Source organism: Ranitomeya variabilis, chromosome 2 (genome assembly GCF_051348905.1).
Source record: "Ranitomeya variabilis isolate aRanVar5 chromosome 2, aRanVar5.hap1, whole genome shotgun sequence".
Taxonomy (NCBI): Eukaryota; Metazoa; Chordata; class Amphibia; order Anura; family Dendrobatidae; genus Ranitomeya; species Ranitomeya variabilis.
Window position 1 is genome coordinate 616,274,311 of NC_135233.1, and position 17,002 is coordinate 616,291,312.

The window sequence follows — 17,002 nt, forward strand, 5'->3', positions numbered from 1 at the left end:
AATTAGGTTCCTCATAAAGCAACCCCAAAGCCAGAAAAAACGCATCCACATTGAGCAACGCAGGATCCCCTGGCGCCAATGCAAATGCCCAGTCTTGAGGGTCACCCCGCAGCAAGGAAATTACAATCCTAACCTGCTGTGCGGGATCTCCAGCGGAGCGAGATCTCAGAGAAAGAAACAATTTACAATTATATCTGAAATTCAGAAAACGAGATCTATCCCCGGAGAAAAATTCTGGTAAAGGAATTCTAGGTTCAGATATAGGAGCATGAATAACAAAATCCTGTAAATTTTGAACCTTCGTAGCAAGATCATTCAAACCTGCAGCCAAACTCTGAGGATCCATTTTTAATCAGGTGGAATCAGAGCCATTCAAGGATTAGAAGGAGAGAGAGACAAAGGCTGCAATTAGAGCAGAAATGCAACTGAGTAAACTATAAAGCAAACTCAGAAAAAAAAAAAAAATCTGCAGACTTCTTTTTCTCTCCTTTCTTCTGCCAACAGTTTTAACACTTGGCCGGCCATACTGTCATGGTTCCCAATGGCAAGAGAACGTCAGAAAGACATAAATAAGGACTAGCTCTGGGGTGATGGAATCTCGAGCTGACCGTGAGCTAAACCTACCACACAACTAATAGTGGCCGGGTGGCGTACCTACGTTGCCCCTAGACGCCCAGCGCCAGCCGGAGGACTAACTAACCCTAATAGAGGAAAAACAGACCTGGCTTACCTCTAGAGAAATTCCCCCAAAAAGGAGACAGAAGCCCCCCACATATATTGACGGTGAATTCAGAGGAAAAGACATACGTAGTATGAAGGTAGGTTCAGCAAAGCGAGGTCCGCTTACTAGATAGTAGGAAAATACAAAAGGGGACTTCACGGTCAGCTGAAAACCCTCTTTAAAATACCATCCTGAAATTACTTTAAGACTCATGTGTCAACTCATGACACCGGAGTGGCAATTTCAGTCCACAAGAGCTTCCAGCTACAGAAAAATAACACAACTGTGAACTGGAACAAAAATACAAAACAAACTTAGGACTAAGAGTCCAACTTAGCTGATCAGAAGACTAGGAGCTGGAACATGCAACAGAAAGGCTCTGGTTACATTGATGGCCGGCACTAGAATGACTGAGCAGCAAGGCTAAATAGGATACTCCCATATCCTGATGGAAACAGGTGAACAGAGAAAGTGAAGCACACAAGTCCAGTACCACCAGTGACCACCGGGGGAGCCCAAAAACCAAATTCACAACACAGTGCCTACCTTCTAGCGCCTGTGTGTTGTAGTACCTCCCTGCTGAGCACCACGGGATAGTCCTCACAACTGTTGTGTCTGTTTCTGATGTTCTTCCTCACAACTATCGTTTCTCTTCTGAAGTTCTTCTCCGTCCCCCAGATGATATGGCTAGGACGCACCTGTATGACGGGTAGGCCTGGAGTTCTTCCGGGACCCTAGAGTCACCCCTCTCCCACAATTGCCTCCTATGTCTGCTTAGGTGATTTAGGTGAGACAGCCAACCTACAGTCAACTGCCCTGCCTCTGTTTGAAGTAATGCGTGGAGCCCAATACTTCCTCGGCGTTGCGGCCACCAGCTACGCACCTCAGTAGGATGTTGCCGATCTCGGGGCACGACTCCTACTGGTTCTATTCTCCTTTGTGCTGTGATCTCGTTTCTCACTTCTCCACAATAAACCTCGCTTCTTAAGATACCGCCACAATGAAGTGCAGGCGCGGTTCCGTAACGATCTGTCCTTTTCGCTAGGCCTCTGTCAGGATCCCACCCCTGACAGGGACCCCCCTGAATCCTCCCAAGCAACCCCTTCTCTCACTCGGTGTTGCCTGGGCAAAACCCAGTCAGCTTCTCTCTAACTTCCTATCCAGCCCCCAGTTTTACCAGATTGTGAGGAGTGGCCTAATTATAGAATCCTTTGCTCCCCCTGGTGGCCAGAGTGTGAAGTGTAATGTGTGATAGTGATACCTGGTCAGGTGAACTCCTTAAGTGCCAGCAGACGTACCATCACTCCCCTTAGTGGCGGAGCAACAGTACTGCAACGACCAGGATTCTGGGGCGCTGCATATACAATGGCAACAGACAATTTACAAGAGTTATGAACTTTAACTTTTCCGTAAAACAGCAAGGTGCTACAACTATTGCAGACTCAAAATATGTCTAACCAGCAAATGTAAACAATAAACAGGTGATGATGCTACTCTACATATAACCTCCCTGGCCTTTACTAAGCAGGCCACACGGCTCCCGTGTAGTGACTATTGAAGCCTACACTAGGCCCTAACAGGTGCACCAAACAGGAACAGTCTCACAGTGATGTTGGAGAAACAGGTCCAGTCCCAGGGGTGCCCCCAGCAGTCTAATGTGGTGCGCATGGCTTTCTGTCAGCTCTGTGAAACGTGGTCTTCTCCTTGCTTCTGGATCCTAGGGATGCTCCTGGAAACTGTAAATTCCTTTCTCTGTATCTGCGTGGCTCTCTTGCAGCTATATCAGGGCACAGTTTTTCTCTCTTTCAGCTATCAGCACAAAAAGTCCTCTCTGCACCAGCCTCAGCTCACACACGCTGCTCCAGCTCCACGCCTGCACTCTGCACAGACTAGTTCATTACAACGATTAGTGCAGGGAGAAGCAGAACATTCCATCACGCCAGACAAGGGAGTGCAGCATCTTAAAGTGACAGCGTGTTCCTTACTGTCCATAACAGCACCACCCTCTTACATATCTTCCTTCCTGGGGGAGGGGGGGAATTTACCTCCACATCGGACGTCTATCACAGAGCAGGTGCATTTATACAGAGACTTAATTACACACAGGTGGATTATATTTATCATCATTAGTCATTTAGGACAACATTGGATCATTCAGAGATCCACAATGAACTTCTGGAGTGAGTTTGCTGCACTGAAAGTAAAGGGGCCGAATAATATTGCACGCCCCACTTTTCAGTTTTTGAATTTCCACAAAAATAACCAATAAATGTCGTTCAACTTCACAATTGTGTTCCACTTGTTGTTGATTCTTCACCAAAAATTAACATTTGGGATCTTTATGTTTGAAGCATGATATGTGGGAAAAGGTTGAAAAGTTCCAGGGGGCCGAATACTTTCGCAAGGCACTGTATATATATATATATATATATATATATATATATATATATATATATATATATATATATATATATGTGTGTGTCAATGACATATATAAATATATATATATATATATATATATATATACACACCTATACTATGTGTAGACATTTATTGTATCTATTCTATTGTAACCTGTCAGTGTGATTTTACTGTACACCGCACTAAATTACCAGCTTTTCTATAGAACACCTGTGCGTATCTCTGGCAAGTCACGCGCATGGTCCGTGTGTAATCCGTATTTTTCTTGCCCCCATAGCCCTTCATTGGTGGATTTTTTGCACAATACGCTGACAAACGCAGCATGCTGTGATTTTCGCAGCCCGTAAAATACAGTCGAAACATATACGGCTGATGGAAGCTGCCCCATAGAGAAACATTGGTCCGTGTGCAATGCGTTGTGTTTACACCTCTCCCACGTCCACATTCCTCTCTAGTGTGAAGCCAGCCTTACTGTCTTTTGATAATTTCAGGTCTAAAAAAAATGGTACTACATTGGGAATAAGAATGGGTACATTTTAAACCCCAGTAACTTATATTTAGTTCATTCACAAATTGTTGTGCCAGGCCACATGTAAAACAAATCACCTACAAAATGCAACTAACTGGCAGGAGGGACCGACTGATAAAGAGGAACTAAAATCTACCTATAAGAAGATTTACATAATGGGGGGCAAACCTCGCCCCCATCGCGGAGCCCCTCAAAGTAAAAAAAAATTTCAGTATGAAATCAAGACCGTGCAAGAAAAAAATTATCTGTTCCTCAGGGATTCTTTTGTCCCTTCGGAGATAGTAATCAATGGCTTCCAACCTCAATACAAGTTGAATATTGGAATACAATAAATTGACATTTACTGTAATGAAATAAACAGCTGCGGGGAGGGAGAATTTTTTAATTTCAATGATTACATGAGTAGATTTCCATATGTGTGAAGGTAGTTCACACACAAATGGTTGTGAAAATAAATCAATATAATGGGAAAGGTGAGCAGTAATAGATTTAATGCCAGATATTATTGGATGACCAGAGGAGATAGTTAAAAACTTTTATGGATCTTGGGTAGAAAGCAAAAATATGGTAGTTGGTGATGTTTAATCGAGAGAAAATCTCTCTTTTTTTGTTTAAAAAAAAAAAATTCTGAATAGCTCTACTGATCAGTTGTATTCTGAAAAATAGTGTATGGCAGGATCCTGTTGTAATTTGTCATAATATATTGTATCACTCACATAGATTGATCTCTGCATAATAGCAATTCCTTCCCATTTGTTGGCGGCTCTACTCACAATCTGATATTTGGGTTTGAGTGGCTTGAGTACAGAACGCTCTGCTTTGGCGAGGCGATCTTTACTAGAATTTTCATTAGATGTTTCCAAAAGACTATCGCAATGATGCCAAGGATAAAAATTCAATGTTGTCTTCACATCACCATGCTTTGGGGTTCAGATGAGGGAGTAGTATCTATGTCAGGGTTATTACTATCTGGGGTAAAAAAAAAAAAGTGGCTTTGTCTTTTAATATAAACATAAGGTTAATTTGTGCACAAATTTGTTTAAGTCAAGGAATAATTGAAAATTATCTGTTTTAACTGTAGGGCAAAACAAAAGATTTTTGGCAAGTATCATATTTTCAGGTGATAGGTTAACTTGTCTTATAAACCAAAATTCTATTATAGAGACCACCACACAACTCCATCTAAGCATATGGACTGGGAATTAAGCCATTGGATAAACATAATTCCAAGGAGAGCTGAGATTTTTCAATCATGCAGTACAGCGTGAACTGGAGCATCGGGATACTGGACAATTCTGCTTTGGGCCCCTGAGCAAGATGTGGAGGGGGCCCGCTGGATTCAACTGAATATGAATGAGAGGATGCACATTCAGTTGAAATCTATTGCAGTATAGAAAGCAATATGAAACAGACCAAGACACAAGGTCGGAGACCAAAACTAAGATACAGGGGGCCAAAGTTAAGCAAAGCCAAGAGGTGAGAGGCCAAAACAAAGCCAAGAAGCCAAAGCAAAGCCAAGAGGCAGGAGCCCAAAGCAAAGCCAAGAGCCAGGAGGCCAAAGCAAATCCAAGAGGCAGGAGGCCAAAGCAAATCCAAGAGGCAGGAGGCCAAAGCAAAGCCAAGAGGTAGGAGGCCAAAGCCGAGCCAAGAGGCCAAAACCAAGCCAAAGGGCAGAAGGCCAAAGCTGAGCCAAGAGGCAGGAGGCCAAAGCCGAGCCAAGAGGCAGGAAGCCAATGCCGAGCCAAGAGTGTTGTGAATTTGGATTCTGGGCTCCCCCGGTGGCTACTGGTGGAATTGAACTGGTGTTTTCATCTTCTCTGTTCACCTGTTCCCATCAAGATGTGGGAGTCGCTATATAACCTTGCTGCTCTGTTAGTTGCTTGCCGGTCAACAATGTTATCAGAAGCCTCTCTGTGCTTGTTCCTGCTCCTAGACAACTACTAGATAAGTTGGACTCTTGTCCATGTTTGTTTTTGCATTTTTGTTCCAGTTCACAGCTGTAGTTTCGTTACTGTGTCTGGAAAGCTCTTGTGAACAGTAATTGCCACTCTGGTGTTATGAGTTAATGCCAGAGTTTTAAAGTAATTTCTGGATGGTGTTTTGATAGGGTTTTCAGCTGACCATGAAAGTGTCCTTTCTGTCTTCTGCTATGTAGTAAGTGGACCTCAAATTTGCTAAACCTATTTTCATACTACGTTTGTTATTTCATCTTATTCACCGCCAATACATGTGGGGGGCCTCTGTCTCCTTTCGGGGTATTTCTCTAGAGGTGAGCTAGGACTTATATTTTCCTCTGCTAGCATTATTTAGTCCTCCGGCTGGTGCTGGGCATCTAGAATCAACGTAGGCATGCTACCCGGCCACTGCTAGTTGTGCGTTAGGTTTAGTTCATGGTCAGCTCAGTTCCCATCTTCCAAGAGCTAGTTCCTATATATGCTTATGCTATGATCTCTTGCCATTGAGATCATGACAGTTTGACCGGCCCACTAAAGGGTTAAATTCCTTGGCTGAGAAAGGAGAGAAATAAGAAGTCTGCTGAGAAATTTTTTTTTTTTTTTTTTTCCTAATCTTTGAATGGCTCTGTGTCCACCTGTTTGTAATGGATCTTCAGAGTGTAACTGCAGGTTTGAATAATCTCGCCACGAAGGTACAAAATTTGCAAGACTTTGTTTTTCATGCACCTGTATCTGAGCCGAGAATTCCTTTGCCGGAATTTTTCTCGGGGAATAGATCTGGGTTTCAGAATTTTCGAAATAATTGCAAATTATTTTTGTCCCTGAAATTTCGCTCTGCTGGAGACCCTGCACAGCAGGTCAGGATTGTGATTTCCTTGCTCCGGGGCGACCCTCAAGACTGGGCTTTTTCATTGACACCAGGGGATCCTGCGTTGCTCAATGTGGATGCGTTTTTTCTGGCCTTGGGGTTGCTTTATGACGAACCTCATTTGGAGCTTCAGGCAGAAAAAACTTTGATGTCCCTATCTCAGGGGCAAGATGAAGCGGAAATTTACTGTCAAAGATTCCGTAAATGGTCTGTGCTTACTCAGTGGAATGAGTGCGCCCTGGCGGCGATTTTCAGAGAGCGTCTCTCTGATGCCATTAAGGATGTTATGGTGGGGTTCCCTGTGCCTGCGGGTCTGAATGAGTCCATGACAATGGCTATTCAGATCGATAGGCGTTTGCGGGAGCGCAAACCAGTGCACCATCTGGCGGTGTCCACTGAGAAGTCGCCAGAGAGTATGCAGTGTGATAGAATTCTGTCCCGAAGCGAGCGGCAGAATTTTAGACGGAAAAATGGGTTGTGTTTCTATTGTGGTGATTCTACTCATGTAATATCAGCATGCTCTAAGCGCACTAAAAAGCTTGATAAATCTGTTTCCATTTGCACCTTACCGTCTAAGTTTATTCTATCTGTGACCCTGATTTGCTCTTTGTCATCTATTACCACGGACGCCTATGTCGACTCTGGCGCCGCTTTGAGTCTTATGGATTGGTCCTTTGCCAAACGCTGTGGGTATGATTTAGAGCCTTTGGAGACTCTTATTCCTCTGAAGGGGATTGACTCCACCCCATTGGCTAATAATAAACCACAATACTGGACACAAGTAACTATGCGTATTAATCCGGATCACCAGGAGATTATTCGCTTTCTGGTGCTGTATAATCTACATGATGATTTGGTGCTAGGATTGCCTTGGCTGCAATCTCACAACCCAGTCCTCGACTGGAGAGCTATGTCTGTGTTGAGCTGGGGATGTAAGGGGGCTCATGGGGATGTACCTGTGGTTTCCATTTCATCATCTATTCCCTCTGAAATTCCTGAGTTCCTGTCTGACTATCGTGACGTCTTTGAAGAATCCAAGCTTGGTTCATTACCTCCGCACCGAGAGTGCGATTGTGCCATAGATTTAATCCCGGGTAGTAAATACCCAAAGGGTCGTTTATTTAATCTGTCTGTGCCTGAACATGCTGCTATGCGAGAATATATAAAGGAGTCCTTGGAAAAGGGACATATTCGTCCATCGTCATCTCCCTTAGGAGCCGGTTTTTTCTTTGTGTCAAAAAAAGACGGCTCTTTGAGACCATGTATCGATTATCGGCTTTTGAATAAAATCACTGTAAAATATCAATACCCATTGCCGTTGCTGACTGATTTGTTTGCTCGCATAAAGGGGGCCAAGTGGTTCTCTAAGATTGACCTTCGTGGGGCGTATAATTTGGTGCGAATCAGGCAGGGGGATGAGTGGAAAACCGCATTTAATACGCCCGAGGGCCACTTTGAGTATTTAGTGATGCCTTTTGGTCTTTCAAATGCTCCGTCAGTTTTCCAGTCCTTTATGCATGATATTTTTCGCGAGTATTTGGATAAATTTATGATTGTGTATCTGGATGATATTCTGATTTTTTCGGATGACTGGGACTCTCATGTCCAGCAAGTCAGGAGGGTTTTCCAGGTTTTGGGGTCTAATTCTTTGTGTGTGAAGGGTTCTAAGTGTGTTTTTGGGGTACAGAGGATTTCCTTTTTGGGATATATTTTTTCTCCCTCTTCCATTGAAATGGATCCTGTCAAGGTTCAAGCTATTTGTGATTGGACGCAGCCCTCTTCTCTTAAGAGTCTTCAGAAATTTTTGGGCTTTGCTAACTTTTATCGTCGATTTATTGCTGGTTTTTCGGATATTGCTAAGCCATTGACCGATTTGACTAAGAAGGGTGCTGATGTTGCTGATTGGTCCCCTGACGCTGTGGAGGCCTTTCGGGAGCTTAAGCGCCGTTTTTCCTCTGCCCCTGTGTTGCGTCAGCCTGATGTTGCTCTACCTTTTCAGGTTGAGGTCGACGCTTCTGAGATCGGAGCTGGGGCAGTGTTGTCGCAGAAAAGTTCTGACTGCTCCGTGATGAGGCCTTGTGCCTTCTTTTCCCGTAAATTTTCGCCCGCTGAGCGGAATTATGATGTTGGGAATCGGGAGCTTTTGGCCATGAAGTGGGCTTTTGAGGAGTGGCGCCATTGGCTTGAGGGGGCCAGACATCAGGTGGTGGTATTGACTGACCACAAAAACTTGATTTATCTTGAGACCGCCAGGCGCCTGAATCCTAGACAGGCGCGCTGGTCATTATTTTTCTCTCGGTTTAATTTTGTGGTGTCATACCTACCGGGTTCTAAGAATGTTAAGGCGGATGCCCTTTCTAGGAGTTTTGAGCCTGACTCGCCTGGCAACTCTGAGCCCACAGGTATCCTTAAGGATGGAGTGGTATTGTCAGCCGTTTCTCCAGACCTGCGGCGGGCCTTGCAGGAGTTTCAGGCGGATAGACCGGATCGTTGCCCACCTGATAAACTGTTTGTTCCTGATGATTGGACCAGTAGAGTCATCTCTGAGGTTCATTCTTCTGCGTTGGCAGGTCATCCTGGCATTTTTGGTACCAGGGATTTGGTGGCAAGGTCCTTCTGGTGGCCTTCCCTGTCACGAGATGTGCGAGGCTTTGTGCAGTCTTGTGACGTTTGTGCTCGGGCCAAGCCTTGTTGCTCTCGGGCTAGTGGATTATTGTTGCCCTTGCCTATTCCTAAGAGGCCTTGGACGCACATCTCGATGGATTTTATTTCAGATCTGCCTGTTTCTCAGAAGATGTCTGTCATCTGGGTGGTGTGTGACCGTTTCTCTAAGATGGTCCATTTGGTTCCTCTGCCCAAGTTGCCTTCTTCTTCCGAGTTGGTTCCTCTGTTTTTTCAAAATGTTGTTCGTTTGCATGGTATTCCTGAGAATATCATTTCTGACAGAGGGACCCAATTCGTGTCTAGATTTTGGCGGGCATTCTGTGCTAGGATGGGCATAGATTTATCTTTTTCGTCCGCTTTCCATCCTCAGACGAATGGCCAGACCGAGCGGACTAATCAGACCCTGGAGACATATCTGAGGTGTTTTGTGTCTGCTGACCAGGATGATTGGGTTGCTTTTTTGCCATTGGCAGAGTTCGCTCTCAATAATCGGGCCAGCTCTGCCACTTTGGTGTCCCCGTTTTTCTGTAATTCGGGGTTTCATCCTCGATTTTCCTCTGGTCAGGTGGAATCTTCGGATTGTCCTGGAGTGGATGCTGTGGTGGAGAGATTGCATCAGATCTGGGGGCAGGTGGTGGACAATTTGAGGTTGTCCCAGGAGAAGACTCAGCTTTTTGCCAACCGCCACCGTCGTGTTGGTCCTCGGCTTTGTGTTGGGGATTTGGTGTGGTTGTCTTCTCGTTTTGTCCCTATGAGGGTCTCTTCTCCTAAGTTTAAGCCTCGGTTCATCGGCCCGTATAAGATATTGGAGATTCTTAACCCTGTTTCCTTCCATTTGGACCTCCCTGCATCCTTTTCTATTCATAACGTTTTTCATCGGTCATTATTGCGCAGGTATGAGGTACCGGTTGTGCCTTCCGTTGAGCCTCCTGCTCCGGTGTTGGTTGAGGGTGAGTTGGAGTACGTTGTGGAGAAAATCTTAGACTCTCGTGTTTCCAGACAGAGACTCCAGTATTTGGTCAAGTGGAAGGGATACGGCCAGGAGGATAATTCTTGGGTGAATGCATCTGATGTTCATGCCTCTGATCTGGTTCGTGCCTTTCATAGGGCCCATCCTGATCGCCCTGGTGGTTCTGGTGAGGGTTCGGTGCCCCCTCCTTGAGGGGGGGGTACTGTTGTGAATTTGGATTCTGGGCTCCCCCGGTGGCTACTGGTGGAATTGAACTGGTGTTTTCATCTTCTCTGTTCACCTGTTCCCATCAAGATGTGGGAGTCGCTATATAACCTTGCTGCTCTGTTAGTTGCTTGCCGGTCAACAATGTTATCAGAAGCCTCTCTGTGCTTGTTCCTGCTCCTAGACAACTACTAGATAAGTTGGACTCTTGTCCATGTTTGTTTTTGCATTTTTGTTCCAGTTCACAGCTGTAGTTTCGTTACTGTGTCTGGAAAGCTCTTGTGAACAGTAATTGCCACTCTGGTGTTATGAGTTAATGCCAGAGTTTTAAAGTAATTTCTGGATGGTGTTTTGATAGGGTTTTCAGCTGACCATGAAAGTGTCCTTTCTGTCTTCTGCTATGTAGTAAGTGGACCTCAAATTTGCTAAACCTATTTTCATACTACGTTTGTTATTTCATCTTATTCACCGCCAATACATGTGGGGGGCCTCTGTCTCCTTTCGGGGTATTTCTCTAGAGGTGAGCTAGGACTTATATTTTCCTCTGCTAGCATTATTTAGTCCTCCGGCTGGTGCTGGGCATCTAGAATCAACGTAGGCATGCTACCCGGCCACTGCTAGTTGTGCGTTAGGTTTTTCTGTTTTTTCAAAATGTTGTTCGTTTGCATGGTATTCCTGAGAATATCATTTCTGACAGAGGGACCCAATTCGTGTCTAGATTTTGGCGGGCATTCTGTGCTAGGATGGGCATAGATTTATCTTTTTCGTCCGCTTTCCATCCTCAGACGAATGGCCAGACCGAGCGGACTAATCAGACCCTGGAGACATATCTGAGGTGTTTTGTGTCTGCTGACCAGGATGATTGGGTTGCTTTTTTGCCATTGGCAGAGTTCGCTCTCAATAATCGGGCCAGCTCTGCCACTTTGGTGTCCCCGTTTTTCTGTAATTCGGGGTTTCATCCTCGATTTTCCTCTGGTCAGGTGGAATCTTCGGATTGTCCTGGAGTGGATGCTGTGGTGGAGAGATTGCATCAGATCTGGGGGCAGGTGGTGGACAATTTGAGGTTGTCCCAGGAGAAGACTCAGCTTTTTGCCAACCGCCACCGTCGTGTTGGTCCTCGGCTTTGTGTTGGGGATTTGGTGTGGTTGTCTTCTCGTTTTGTCCCTATGAGGGTCTCTTCTCCTAAGTTTAAGCCTCGGTTCATCGGCCCGTATAAGATATTGGAGATTCTTAACCCTGTTTCCTTCCATTTGGACCTCCCTGCATCCTTTTCTATTCATAACGTTTTTCATCGGTCATTATTGCGCAGGTATGAGGTACCGGTTGTGCCTTCCGTTGAGCCTCCTGCTCCGGTGTTGGTTGAGGGTGAGTTGGAGTACGTTGTGGAGAAAATCTTAGACTCTCGTGTTTCCAGACAGAGACTCCAGTATTTGGTCAAGTGGAAGGGATACGGCCAGGAGGATAATTCTTGGGTGAATGCATCTGATGTTCATGCCTCTGATCTGGTTCGTGCCTTTCATAGGGCCCATCCTGATCGCCCTGGTGGTTCTGGTGAGGGTTCGGTGCCCCCTCCTTGAGGGGGGGGTACTGTTGTGAATTTGGATTCTGGGCTCCCCCGGTGGCTACTGGTGGAATTGAACTGGTGTTTTCATCTTCTCTGTTCACCTGTTCCCATCAAGATGTGGGAGTCGCTATATAACCTTGCTGCTCTGTTAGTTGCTTGCCGGTCAACAATGTTATCAGAAGCCTCTCTGTGCTTGTTCCTGCTCCTAGACAACTACTAGATAAGTTGGACTCTTGTCCATGTTTGTTTTTGCATTTTTGTTCCAGTTCACAGCTGTAGTTTCGTTACTGTGTCTGGAAAGCTCTTGTGAACAGTAATTGCCACTCTGGTGTTATGAGTTAATGCCAGAGTTTTAAAGTAATTTCTGGATGGTGTTTTGATAGGGTTTTCAGCTGACCATGAAAGTGTCCTTTCTGTCTTCTGCTATGTAGTAAGTGGACCTCAAATTTGCTAAACCTATTTTCATACTACGTTTGTTATTTCATCTTATTCACCGCCAATACATGTGGGGGGCCTCTGTCTCCTTTCGGGGTATTTCTCTAGAGGTGAGCTAGGACTTATATTTTCCTCTGCTAGCATTATTTAGTCCTCCGGCTGGTGCTGGGCATCTAGAATCAACGTAGGCATGCTACCCGGCCACTGCTAGTTGTGCGTTAGGTTTAGTTCATGGTCAGCTCAGTTCCCATCTTCCAAGAGCTAGTTCCTATATATGCTTATGCTATGATCTCTTGCCATTGAGATCATGACACAAGAGGCAGGAGGCCAAAGCCAAGCCAAGAGGCCAAAGCCGAGCCAAGAGGCCAAAGCCGAGCCAAGAGGCTGGAGGCCAAAGCCGATCCAAAAGGCAGGAGGCCAAAGCCAAGTTAAAAGGCAGGAGTACAAAGCCAATTCAAGATACAGGAGACCGCCGCCAAGCCGAGAGGCTTAGACGTGAGGCAGGAATCTGAGCCATGAGGCTGAACCATTAGGCAGCTGGAGGGATAGTGAGATTTGTGGACTGCTGATCTGTGGACTCAGACAATTAAAATCTAGAGGACAGAGTCTAAGGGTATGTGCACACGTCGCGGATTAGCCTGTGGATTTTTTTACATAGAATCCGCATCTCTTGGCAGAAAACAAAGGGGAAAACACTTGCGGTTTTCCAGTGGAATTTATGCGGATTTCTTGAGTTTTTTCCTGCGGAATAGATGCGGATTCTAGCGTGGAGAGAGGGAGAGGGAGAGAGATATTTTTTCATATGCCAGAATGGAAACCGCTGCGGAAACGCATCAAAATCCACAAAGTGTGCACATACCCTTAATGTGCAAAAAATAAGTAGTGTACATAAAAAGATTTAAAGTTTTGATAAAAGTAAAATTTATGAAAAAGTGGAGAAAACAACTGCTTGGTTTTGATTCTGGGTACACCGGGCCTCGGCTTCCTCACGTTGTGCGTTTTCTTCTCTCATGCGTGCATACTTCTTTGTAAGATTCTATAGCTCGGCGCGAGCGCTGCCATCTAAGGCCTTGGAGTGGATTTTCCTTGGAAGGATCTCGGTCCAGAACTTGAATTTTTCCTCTTTCAGCTTCGAAGACGATTTCTGCTTCAAATTAATCTCCAGGTAGCGCTCGTCTGCACTGTACTCCGGCCACGTTGTCAGACCGGGAATATTGGGGTTCCTGCAGTAAACAACGTGGCATTATTATTATTGGGCAGGATAATTAGGTGAATTAGGTGACACCAGCGCAGCGAATGTGCGGACATTCTTGTATAGGGCATGGTCTTACCCAGTGCGAGCGAAGTTTGCCCAGTATTTCATTATGGTTCTGGCCAGGCGTTTTTCTTCCTGGGTTGCAGGACCTGAGAAAGAAAACAGCAGCAGTGAATGGTCCATGAGTGGATAAAGACTTCACCCACAAACTGGCCCCCAAAATCTAATATCAGTCCAGCAGGGATACATCTCATAGTGGACCTGACTTGGTGGATGCTGTGGCATTGGACCACCATAAAGCCATGATGGAAAAAAAAAAATATATGAGCACTAGATCATTTCTTCACGGGTCCTCTGTCTAGGAAAGCTGCTGCGATTCCTTAACTTGCGGAAAAAAACTTATACAGACACCCGTCTGGTTATTGGGGGCTTATAGAAGCAGTCATGTGTACTTCAGGGGCTTTTCCCAGAGTATACATTGTATCTAGGGCAAAAATGCAATGTACTTATTTTCACTGACTCACCAGAGTATAAGACGCCATCTCTTAGGAAAGCTCCTCCGGACACAAAGAATAGCTCGTCACCGTGATCAGCCTTCACAAAACGTGGTCTTATGTGTTCTAGTAAGCTTGGCGGGTGCTGGTACTCATACAGATACACAGGGAGCCCCATATCTATCGATAAATAAGACCAAGAGTCGTGTGTCCGCACCATGATGTTGTACAGTCTGAGATGTTACTAAGGATAATGCTCATCCACGAGCTGCTGCAGTGCCTGTATGAGACTGGGACAGTCATCTACTGGGCATCTTGTAGGTGTCGAGGCAGTGAGCAACATGGGAGGTATCTGTGGGCATCCTCAGCCGCCGGTACGGCTTGTTTACTACACCCCTATCTGTTATTAAATTATATGGACACCTTTGGGGTCATTTTATTATGTATTTATTTACTTACATGCGTGTATTTGATGGCTGCAAAATGAGTTAACTGAGTTCATTCTGGGAGCAGCTCATAAAAATTATAAATGCTCTCTGCAGAAGGAGCTTTATGGATTAAGGGGAAAAAATCCGTTAAAGTGCCCTTAGCTTTTAAAAAGTGACAAATAGTAAGTAATTAATTTTGCTGCTTGACTGACTACTCCTTTGTCAGAAGTCACATAGCCAAGGAAAAAGCTTCGCTGGGTGGGGAATAGAGCTGGAGTGACAGAGGCTTCAGATCTACAAATAGTTCTTTTACTCTATTCAGTGTCGCCACCTCTATGCTGTGTGAGATCAAGCAAACAAGCTTTCAATCAAATAGGAGGAAGCGGCGTGGGGTGGGGAATAGAGCTTGAGTGACAGAGGCTTCAGATCTACAAATAGCTGTTGATTCTCATTTGCATATCAATTAAAACCCTGATTTCTCAGTAACGGAAGAACAACGTGTATTGCTGGACTTGTCTTAGAGAACATGAGCATATAAATAGTCTGGCGGAAGGAATATTGCTGACAGATTTCTTTTAACAACATTACCAATATATTAAGACTACAAGTCCCAGCGTGTCTTAACAGAAAACAAGCTACAATATGAGCGGCTGTACCTCGATGGTATTTTGCAATTTTTAGGGTCGGTATAACGAAAATAATATCGCCGCACAAATCCTGGAAGCGGTCGCGAATCTCCACTGGATCAGTGGTGTCACCAAGATACTCGTCCATGACGTGAGGAATGGCTTCTGGCCTCAGAGACTAAAATGACAATGTATATACAAAAAAAATTATAATTTTTCATAGAAAACTAATTGGATAATAAAAACATAAATGCGCCATGTTCATCTTATCTCACCAGTAAGGGAAGATTTTGGAGCTTCGTCATCGCAGTTGCTCGCGTCATTCCGGCTGTTACGTCCGATAAGTTTAATAGCTAAATACAAATATATATCGTGCATCATAACATGGAAATCACTTTCTAGACGCCACCAAAAACATTCATAAATGAGCTGCCACCTACCGATAGAAATATCCAGCCGAACTCCTGATTGTTCATTCCCAGGAGGAACGGGACCTTGTTACTTTCCTTGTTAGCAAACATCGTCACTGCTGGTTTGGGTAGAAAAACGCCGTCCACACAAGCAGGAAGAAACAGCATGCCCTGCAGAGACAGAATGTTGTGATGGATCAGTGAGTATGTGCACCCCGATATACAACAGATAAATACTGGTTATATGAAGCAGAACAGAATATTAGACACTGGATCGCTGATACTCTCATACACTGCATGACACTGAGGTCCGACTCTCATCAAAGTAAGAATTTAGGAATAACCTCCTTTACGTTTCACGATTTTGTACTTTTGAATTTTCCTCGTTGACTTCCTGGAGCCTTATTTTTTTATTTTTCCATCCCCATAGCCGTATGAGGGCTTGTTTTTTTGCGGGACAAGTTTTAGCTTTGAATGGCACCATTAATTTTATCATATAAAGAACAATGAGAAAAAAAGCTTAAAAAATGGTGAAAAAAAACAAAATTCCTGTGGTTGTTTTAATGGTGTTCACAGTTCGGTACAAATGATCTGATAACGTTATTCTCCAGTTCAGTAAGATTACAGCGATACCAACTTGTAGTGTTTTTTTCTATTAAGTAGTGAAAAAATATGAACTTTGTAAAGAATAAAAAAAATGGTTTGTGCTGCCATTTCAGAGAACAATAATTTTTTAATTAATGGAGCCGTGTAAGAACTTGTTGTTTTTGTGCATAGTGAGCTGTACTTTTATTGGTACATACAATCTTTTAATCACTTTTTTATTGTATTTTTTTTTTAAAAGAGAAACAGCAATAAAAATCTGCAATTGATGGTTTTTTTTTACACTGGTAAAATACTTTAATATTTTGATAAAATCAGACATTTGCAGATGTAATGATGACAATGTTTATTATATTTGTTTGATTTCTTTAATCTTTAACTAGGAAAAGGGTTAAGTGGGCGATTTGAATTTTCAGGTTTTATTATTTTTAAACTTTATATTTGTACTTTACACTATCTTTTTTGATTCCCCCGAGGGTCTTGAACTTGTAAATGCCTGATCACTTGAACTATATACTGCAATGATTCAGTATAGCAGTATTTAGTGAAAAGCTTAGTCTCCTATGAAGCCTGGCTTGTAGCTTAGATTCACAGGAGCATAAACATGGAGGCGACGTGGCCGCTAGAAGACCCCAAGGCTGTTATGGCAATCCACCCAAATTATTTAGTAAGAATGGAGTCAATAGGCCCCAAGACAGGTGCATCACTAGGATTACAACACGTAAATGCCACTGTCCGAAATTAGCCGTTGCATTTAAGTGGTTAAACAGCAGTGATTGGAGCGAGCTCTAATCTGTGCTGTTAGATGAAGATGCTGACTGTACAACACAACCGGCATCTGTCTGCTCTATGCAC

General features: G+C 44.2%; 1 protein-coding gene across 1 annotated transcript in view; it reads right to left on the reverse strand.

Moving 5' to 3' along the window:
- Positions 1-13,235: 13,235 nt before the first annotated feature.
- Positions 13,236-17,002, reverse strand: part of LOC143807348 (fatty acyl-CoA hydrolase precursor, medium chain-like) — a 53,701-nt gene continuing 49,934 nt past the window's right edge. Inside the window, exons 8-13 of the mRNA XM_077288792.1 lie at positions 15,575-15,715; positions 15,410-15,487; positions 15,165-15,312; positions 14,111-14,260; positions 13,663-13,735; positions 13,236-13,554 (exon numbers count right to left, since the gene is read on the reverse strand). Coding sequence (XP_077144907.1) covers positions 13,368-13,554; positions 13,663-13,735; positions 14,111-14,260; positions 15,165-15,312; positions 15,410-15,487; positions 15,575-15,715 — 777 coding nt within the window. The 3' untranslated portion in view covers positions 13,236-13,367. The remainder of the gene's footprint in view (positions 13,555-13,662; positions 13,736-14,110; positions 14,261-15,164; positions 15,313-15,409; positions 15,488-15,574; positions 15,716-17,002) is intronic.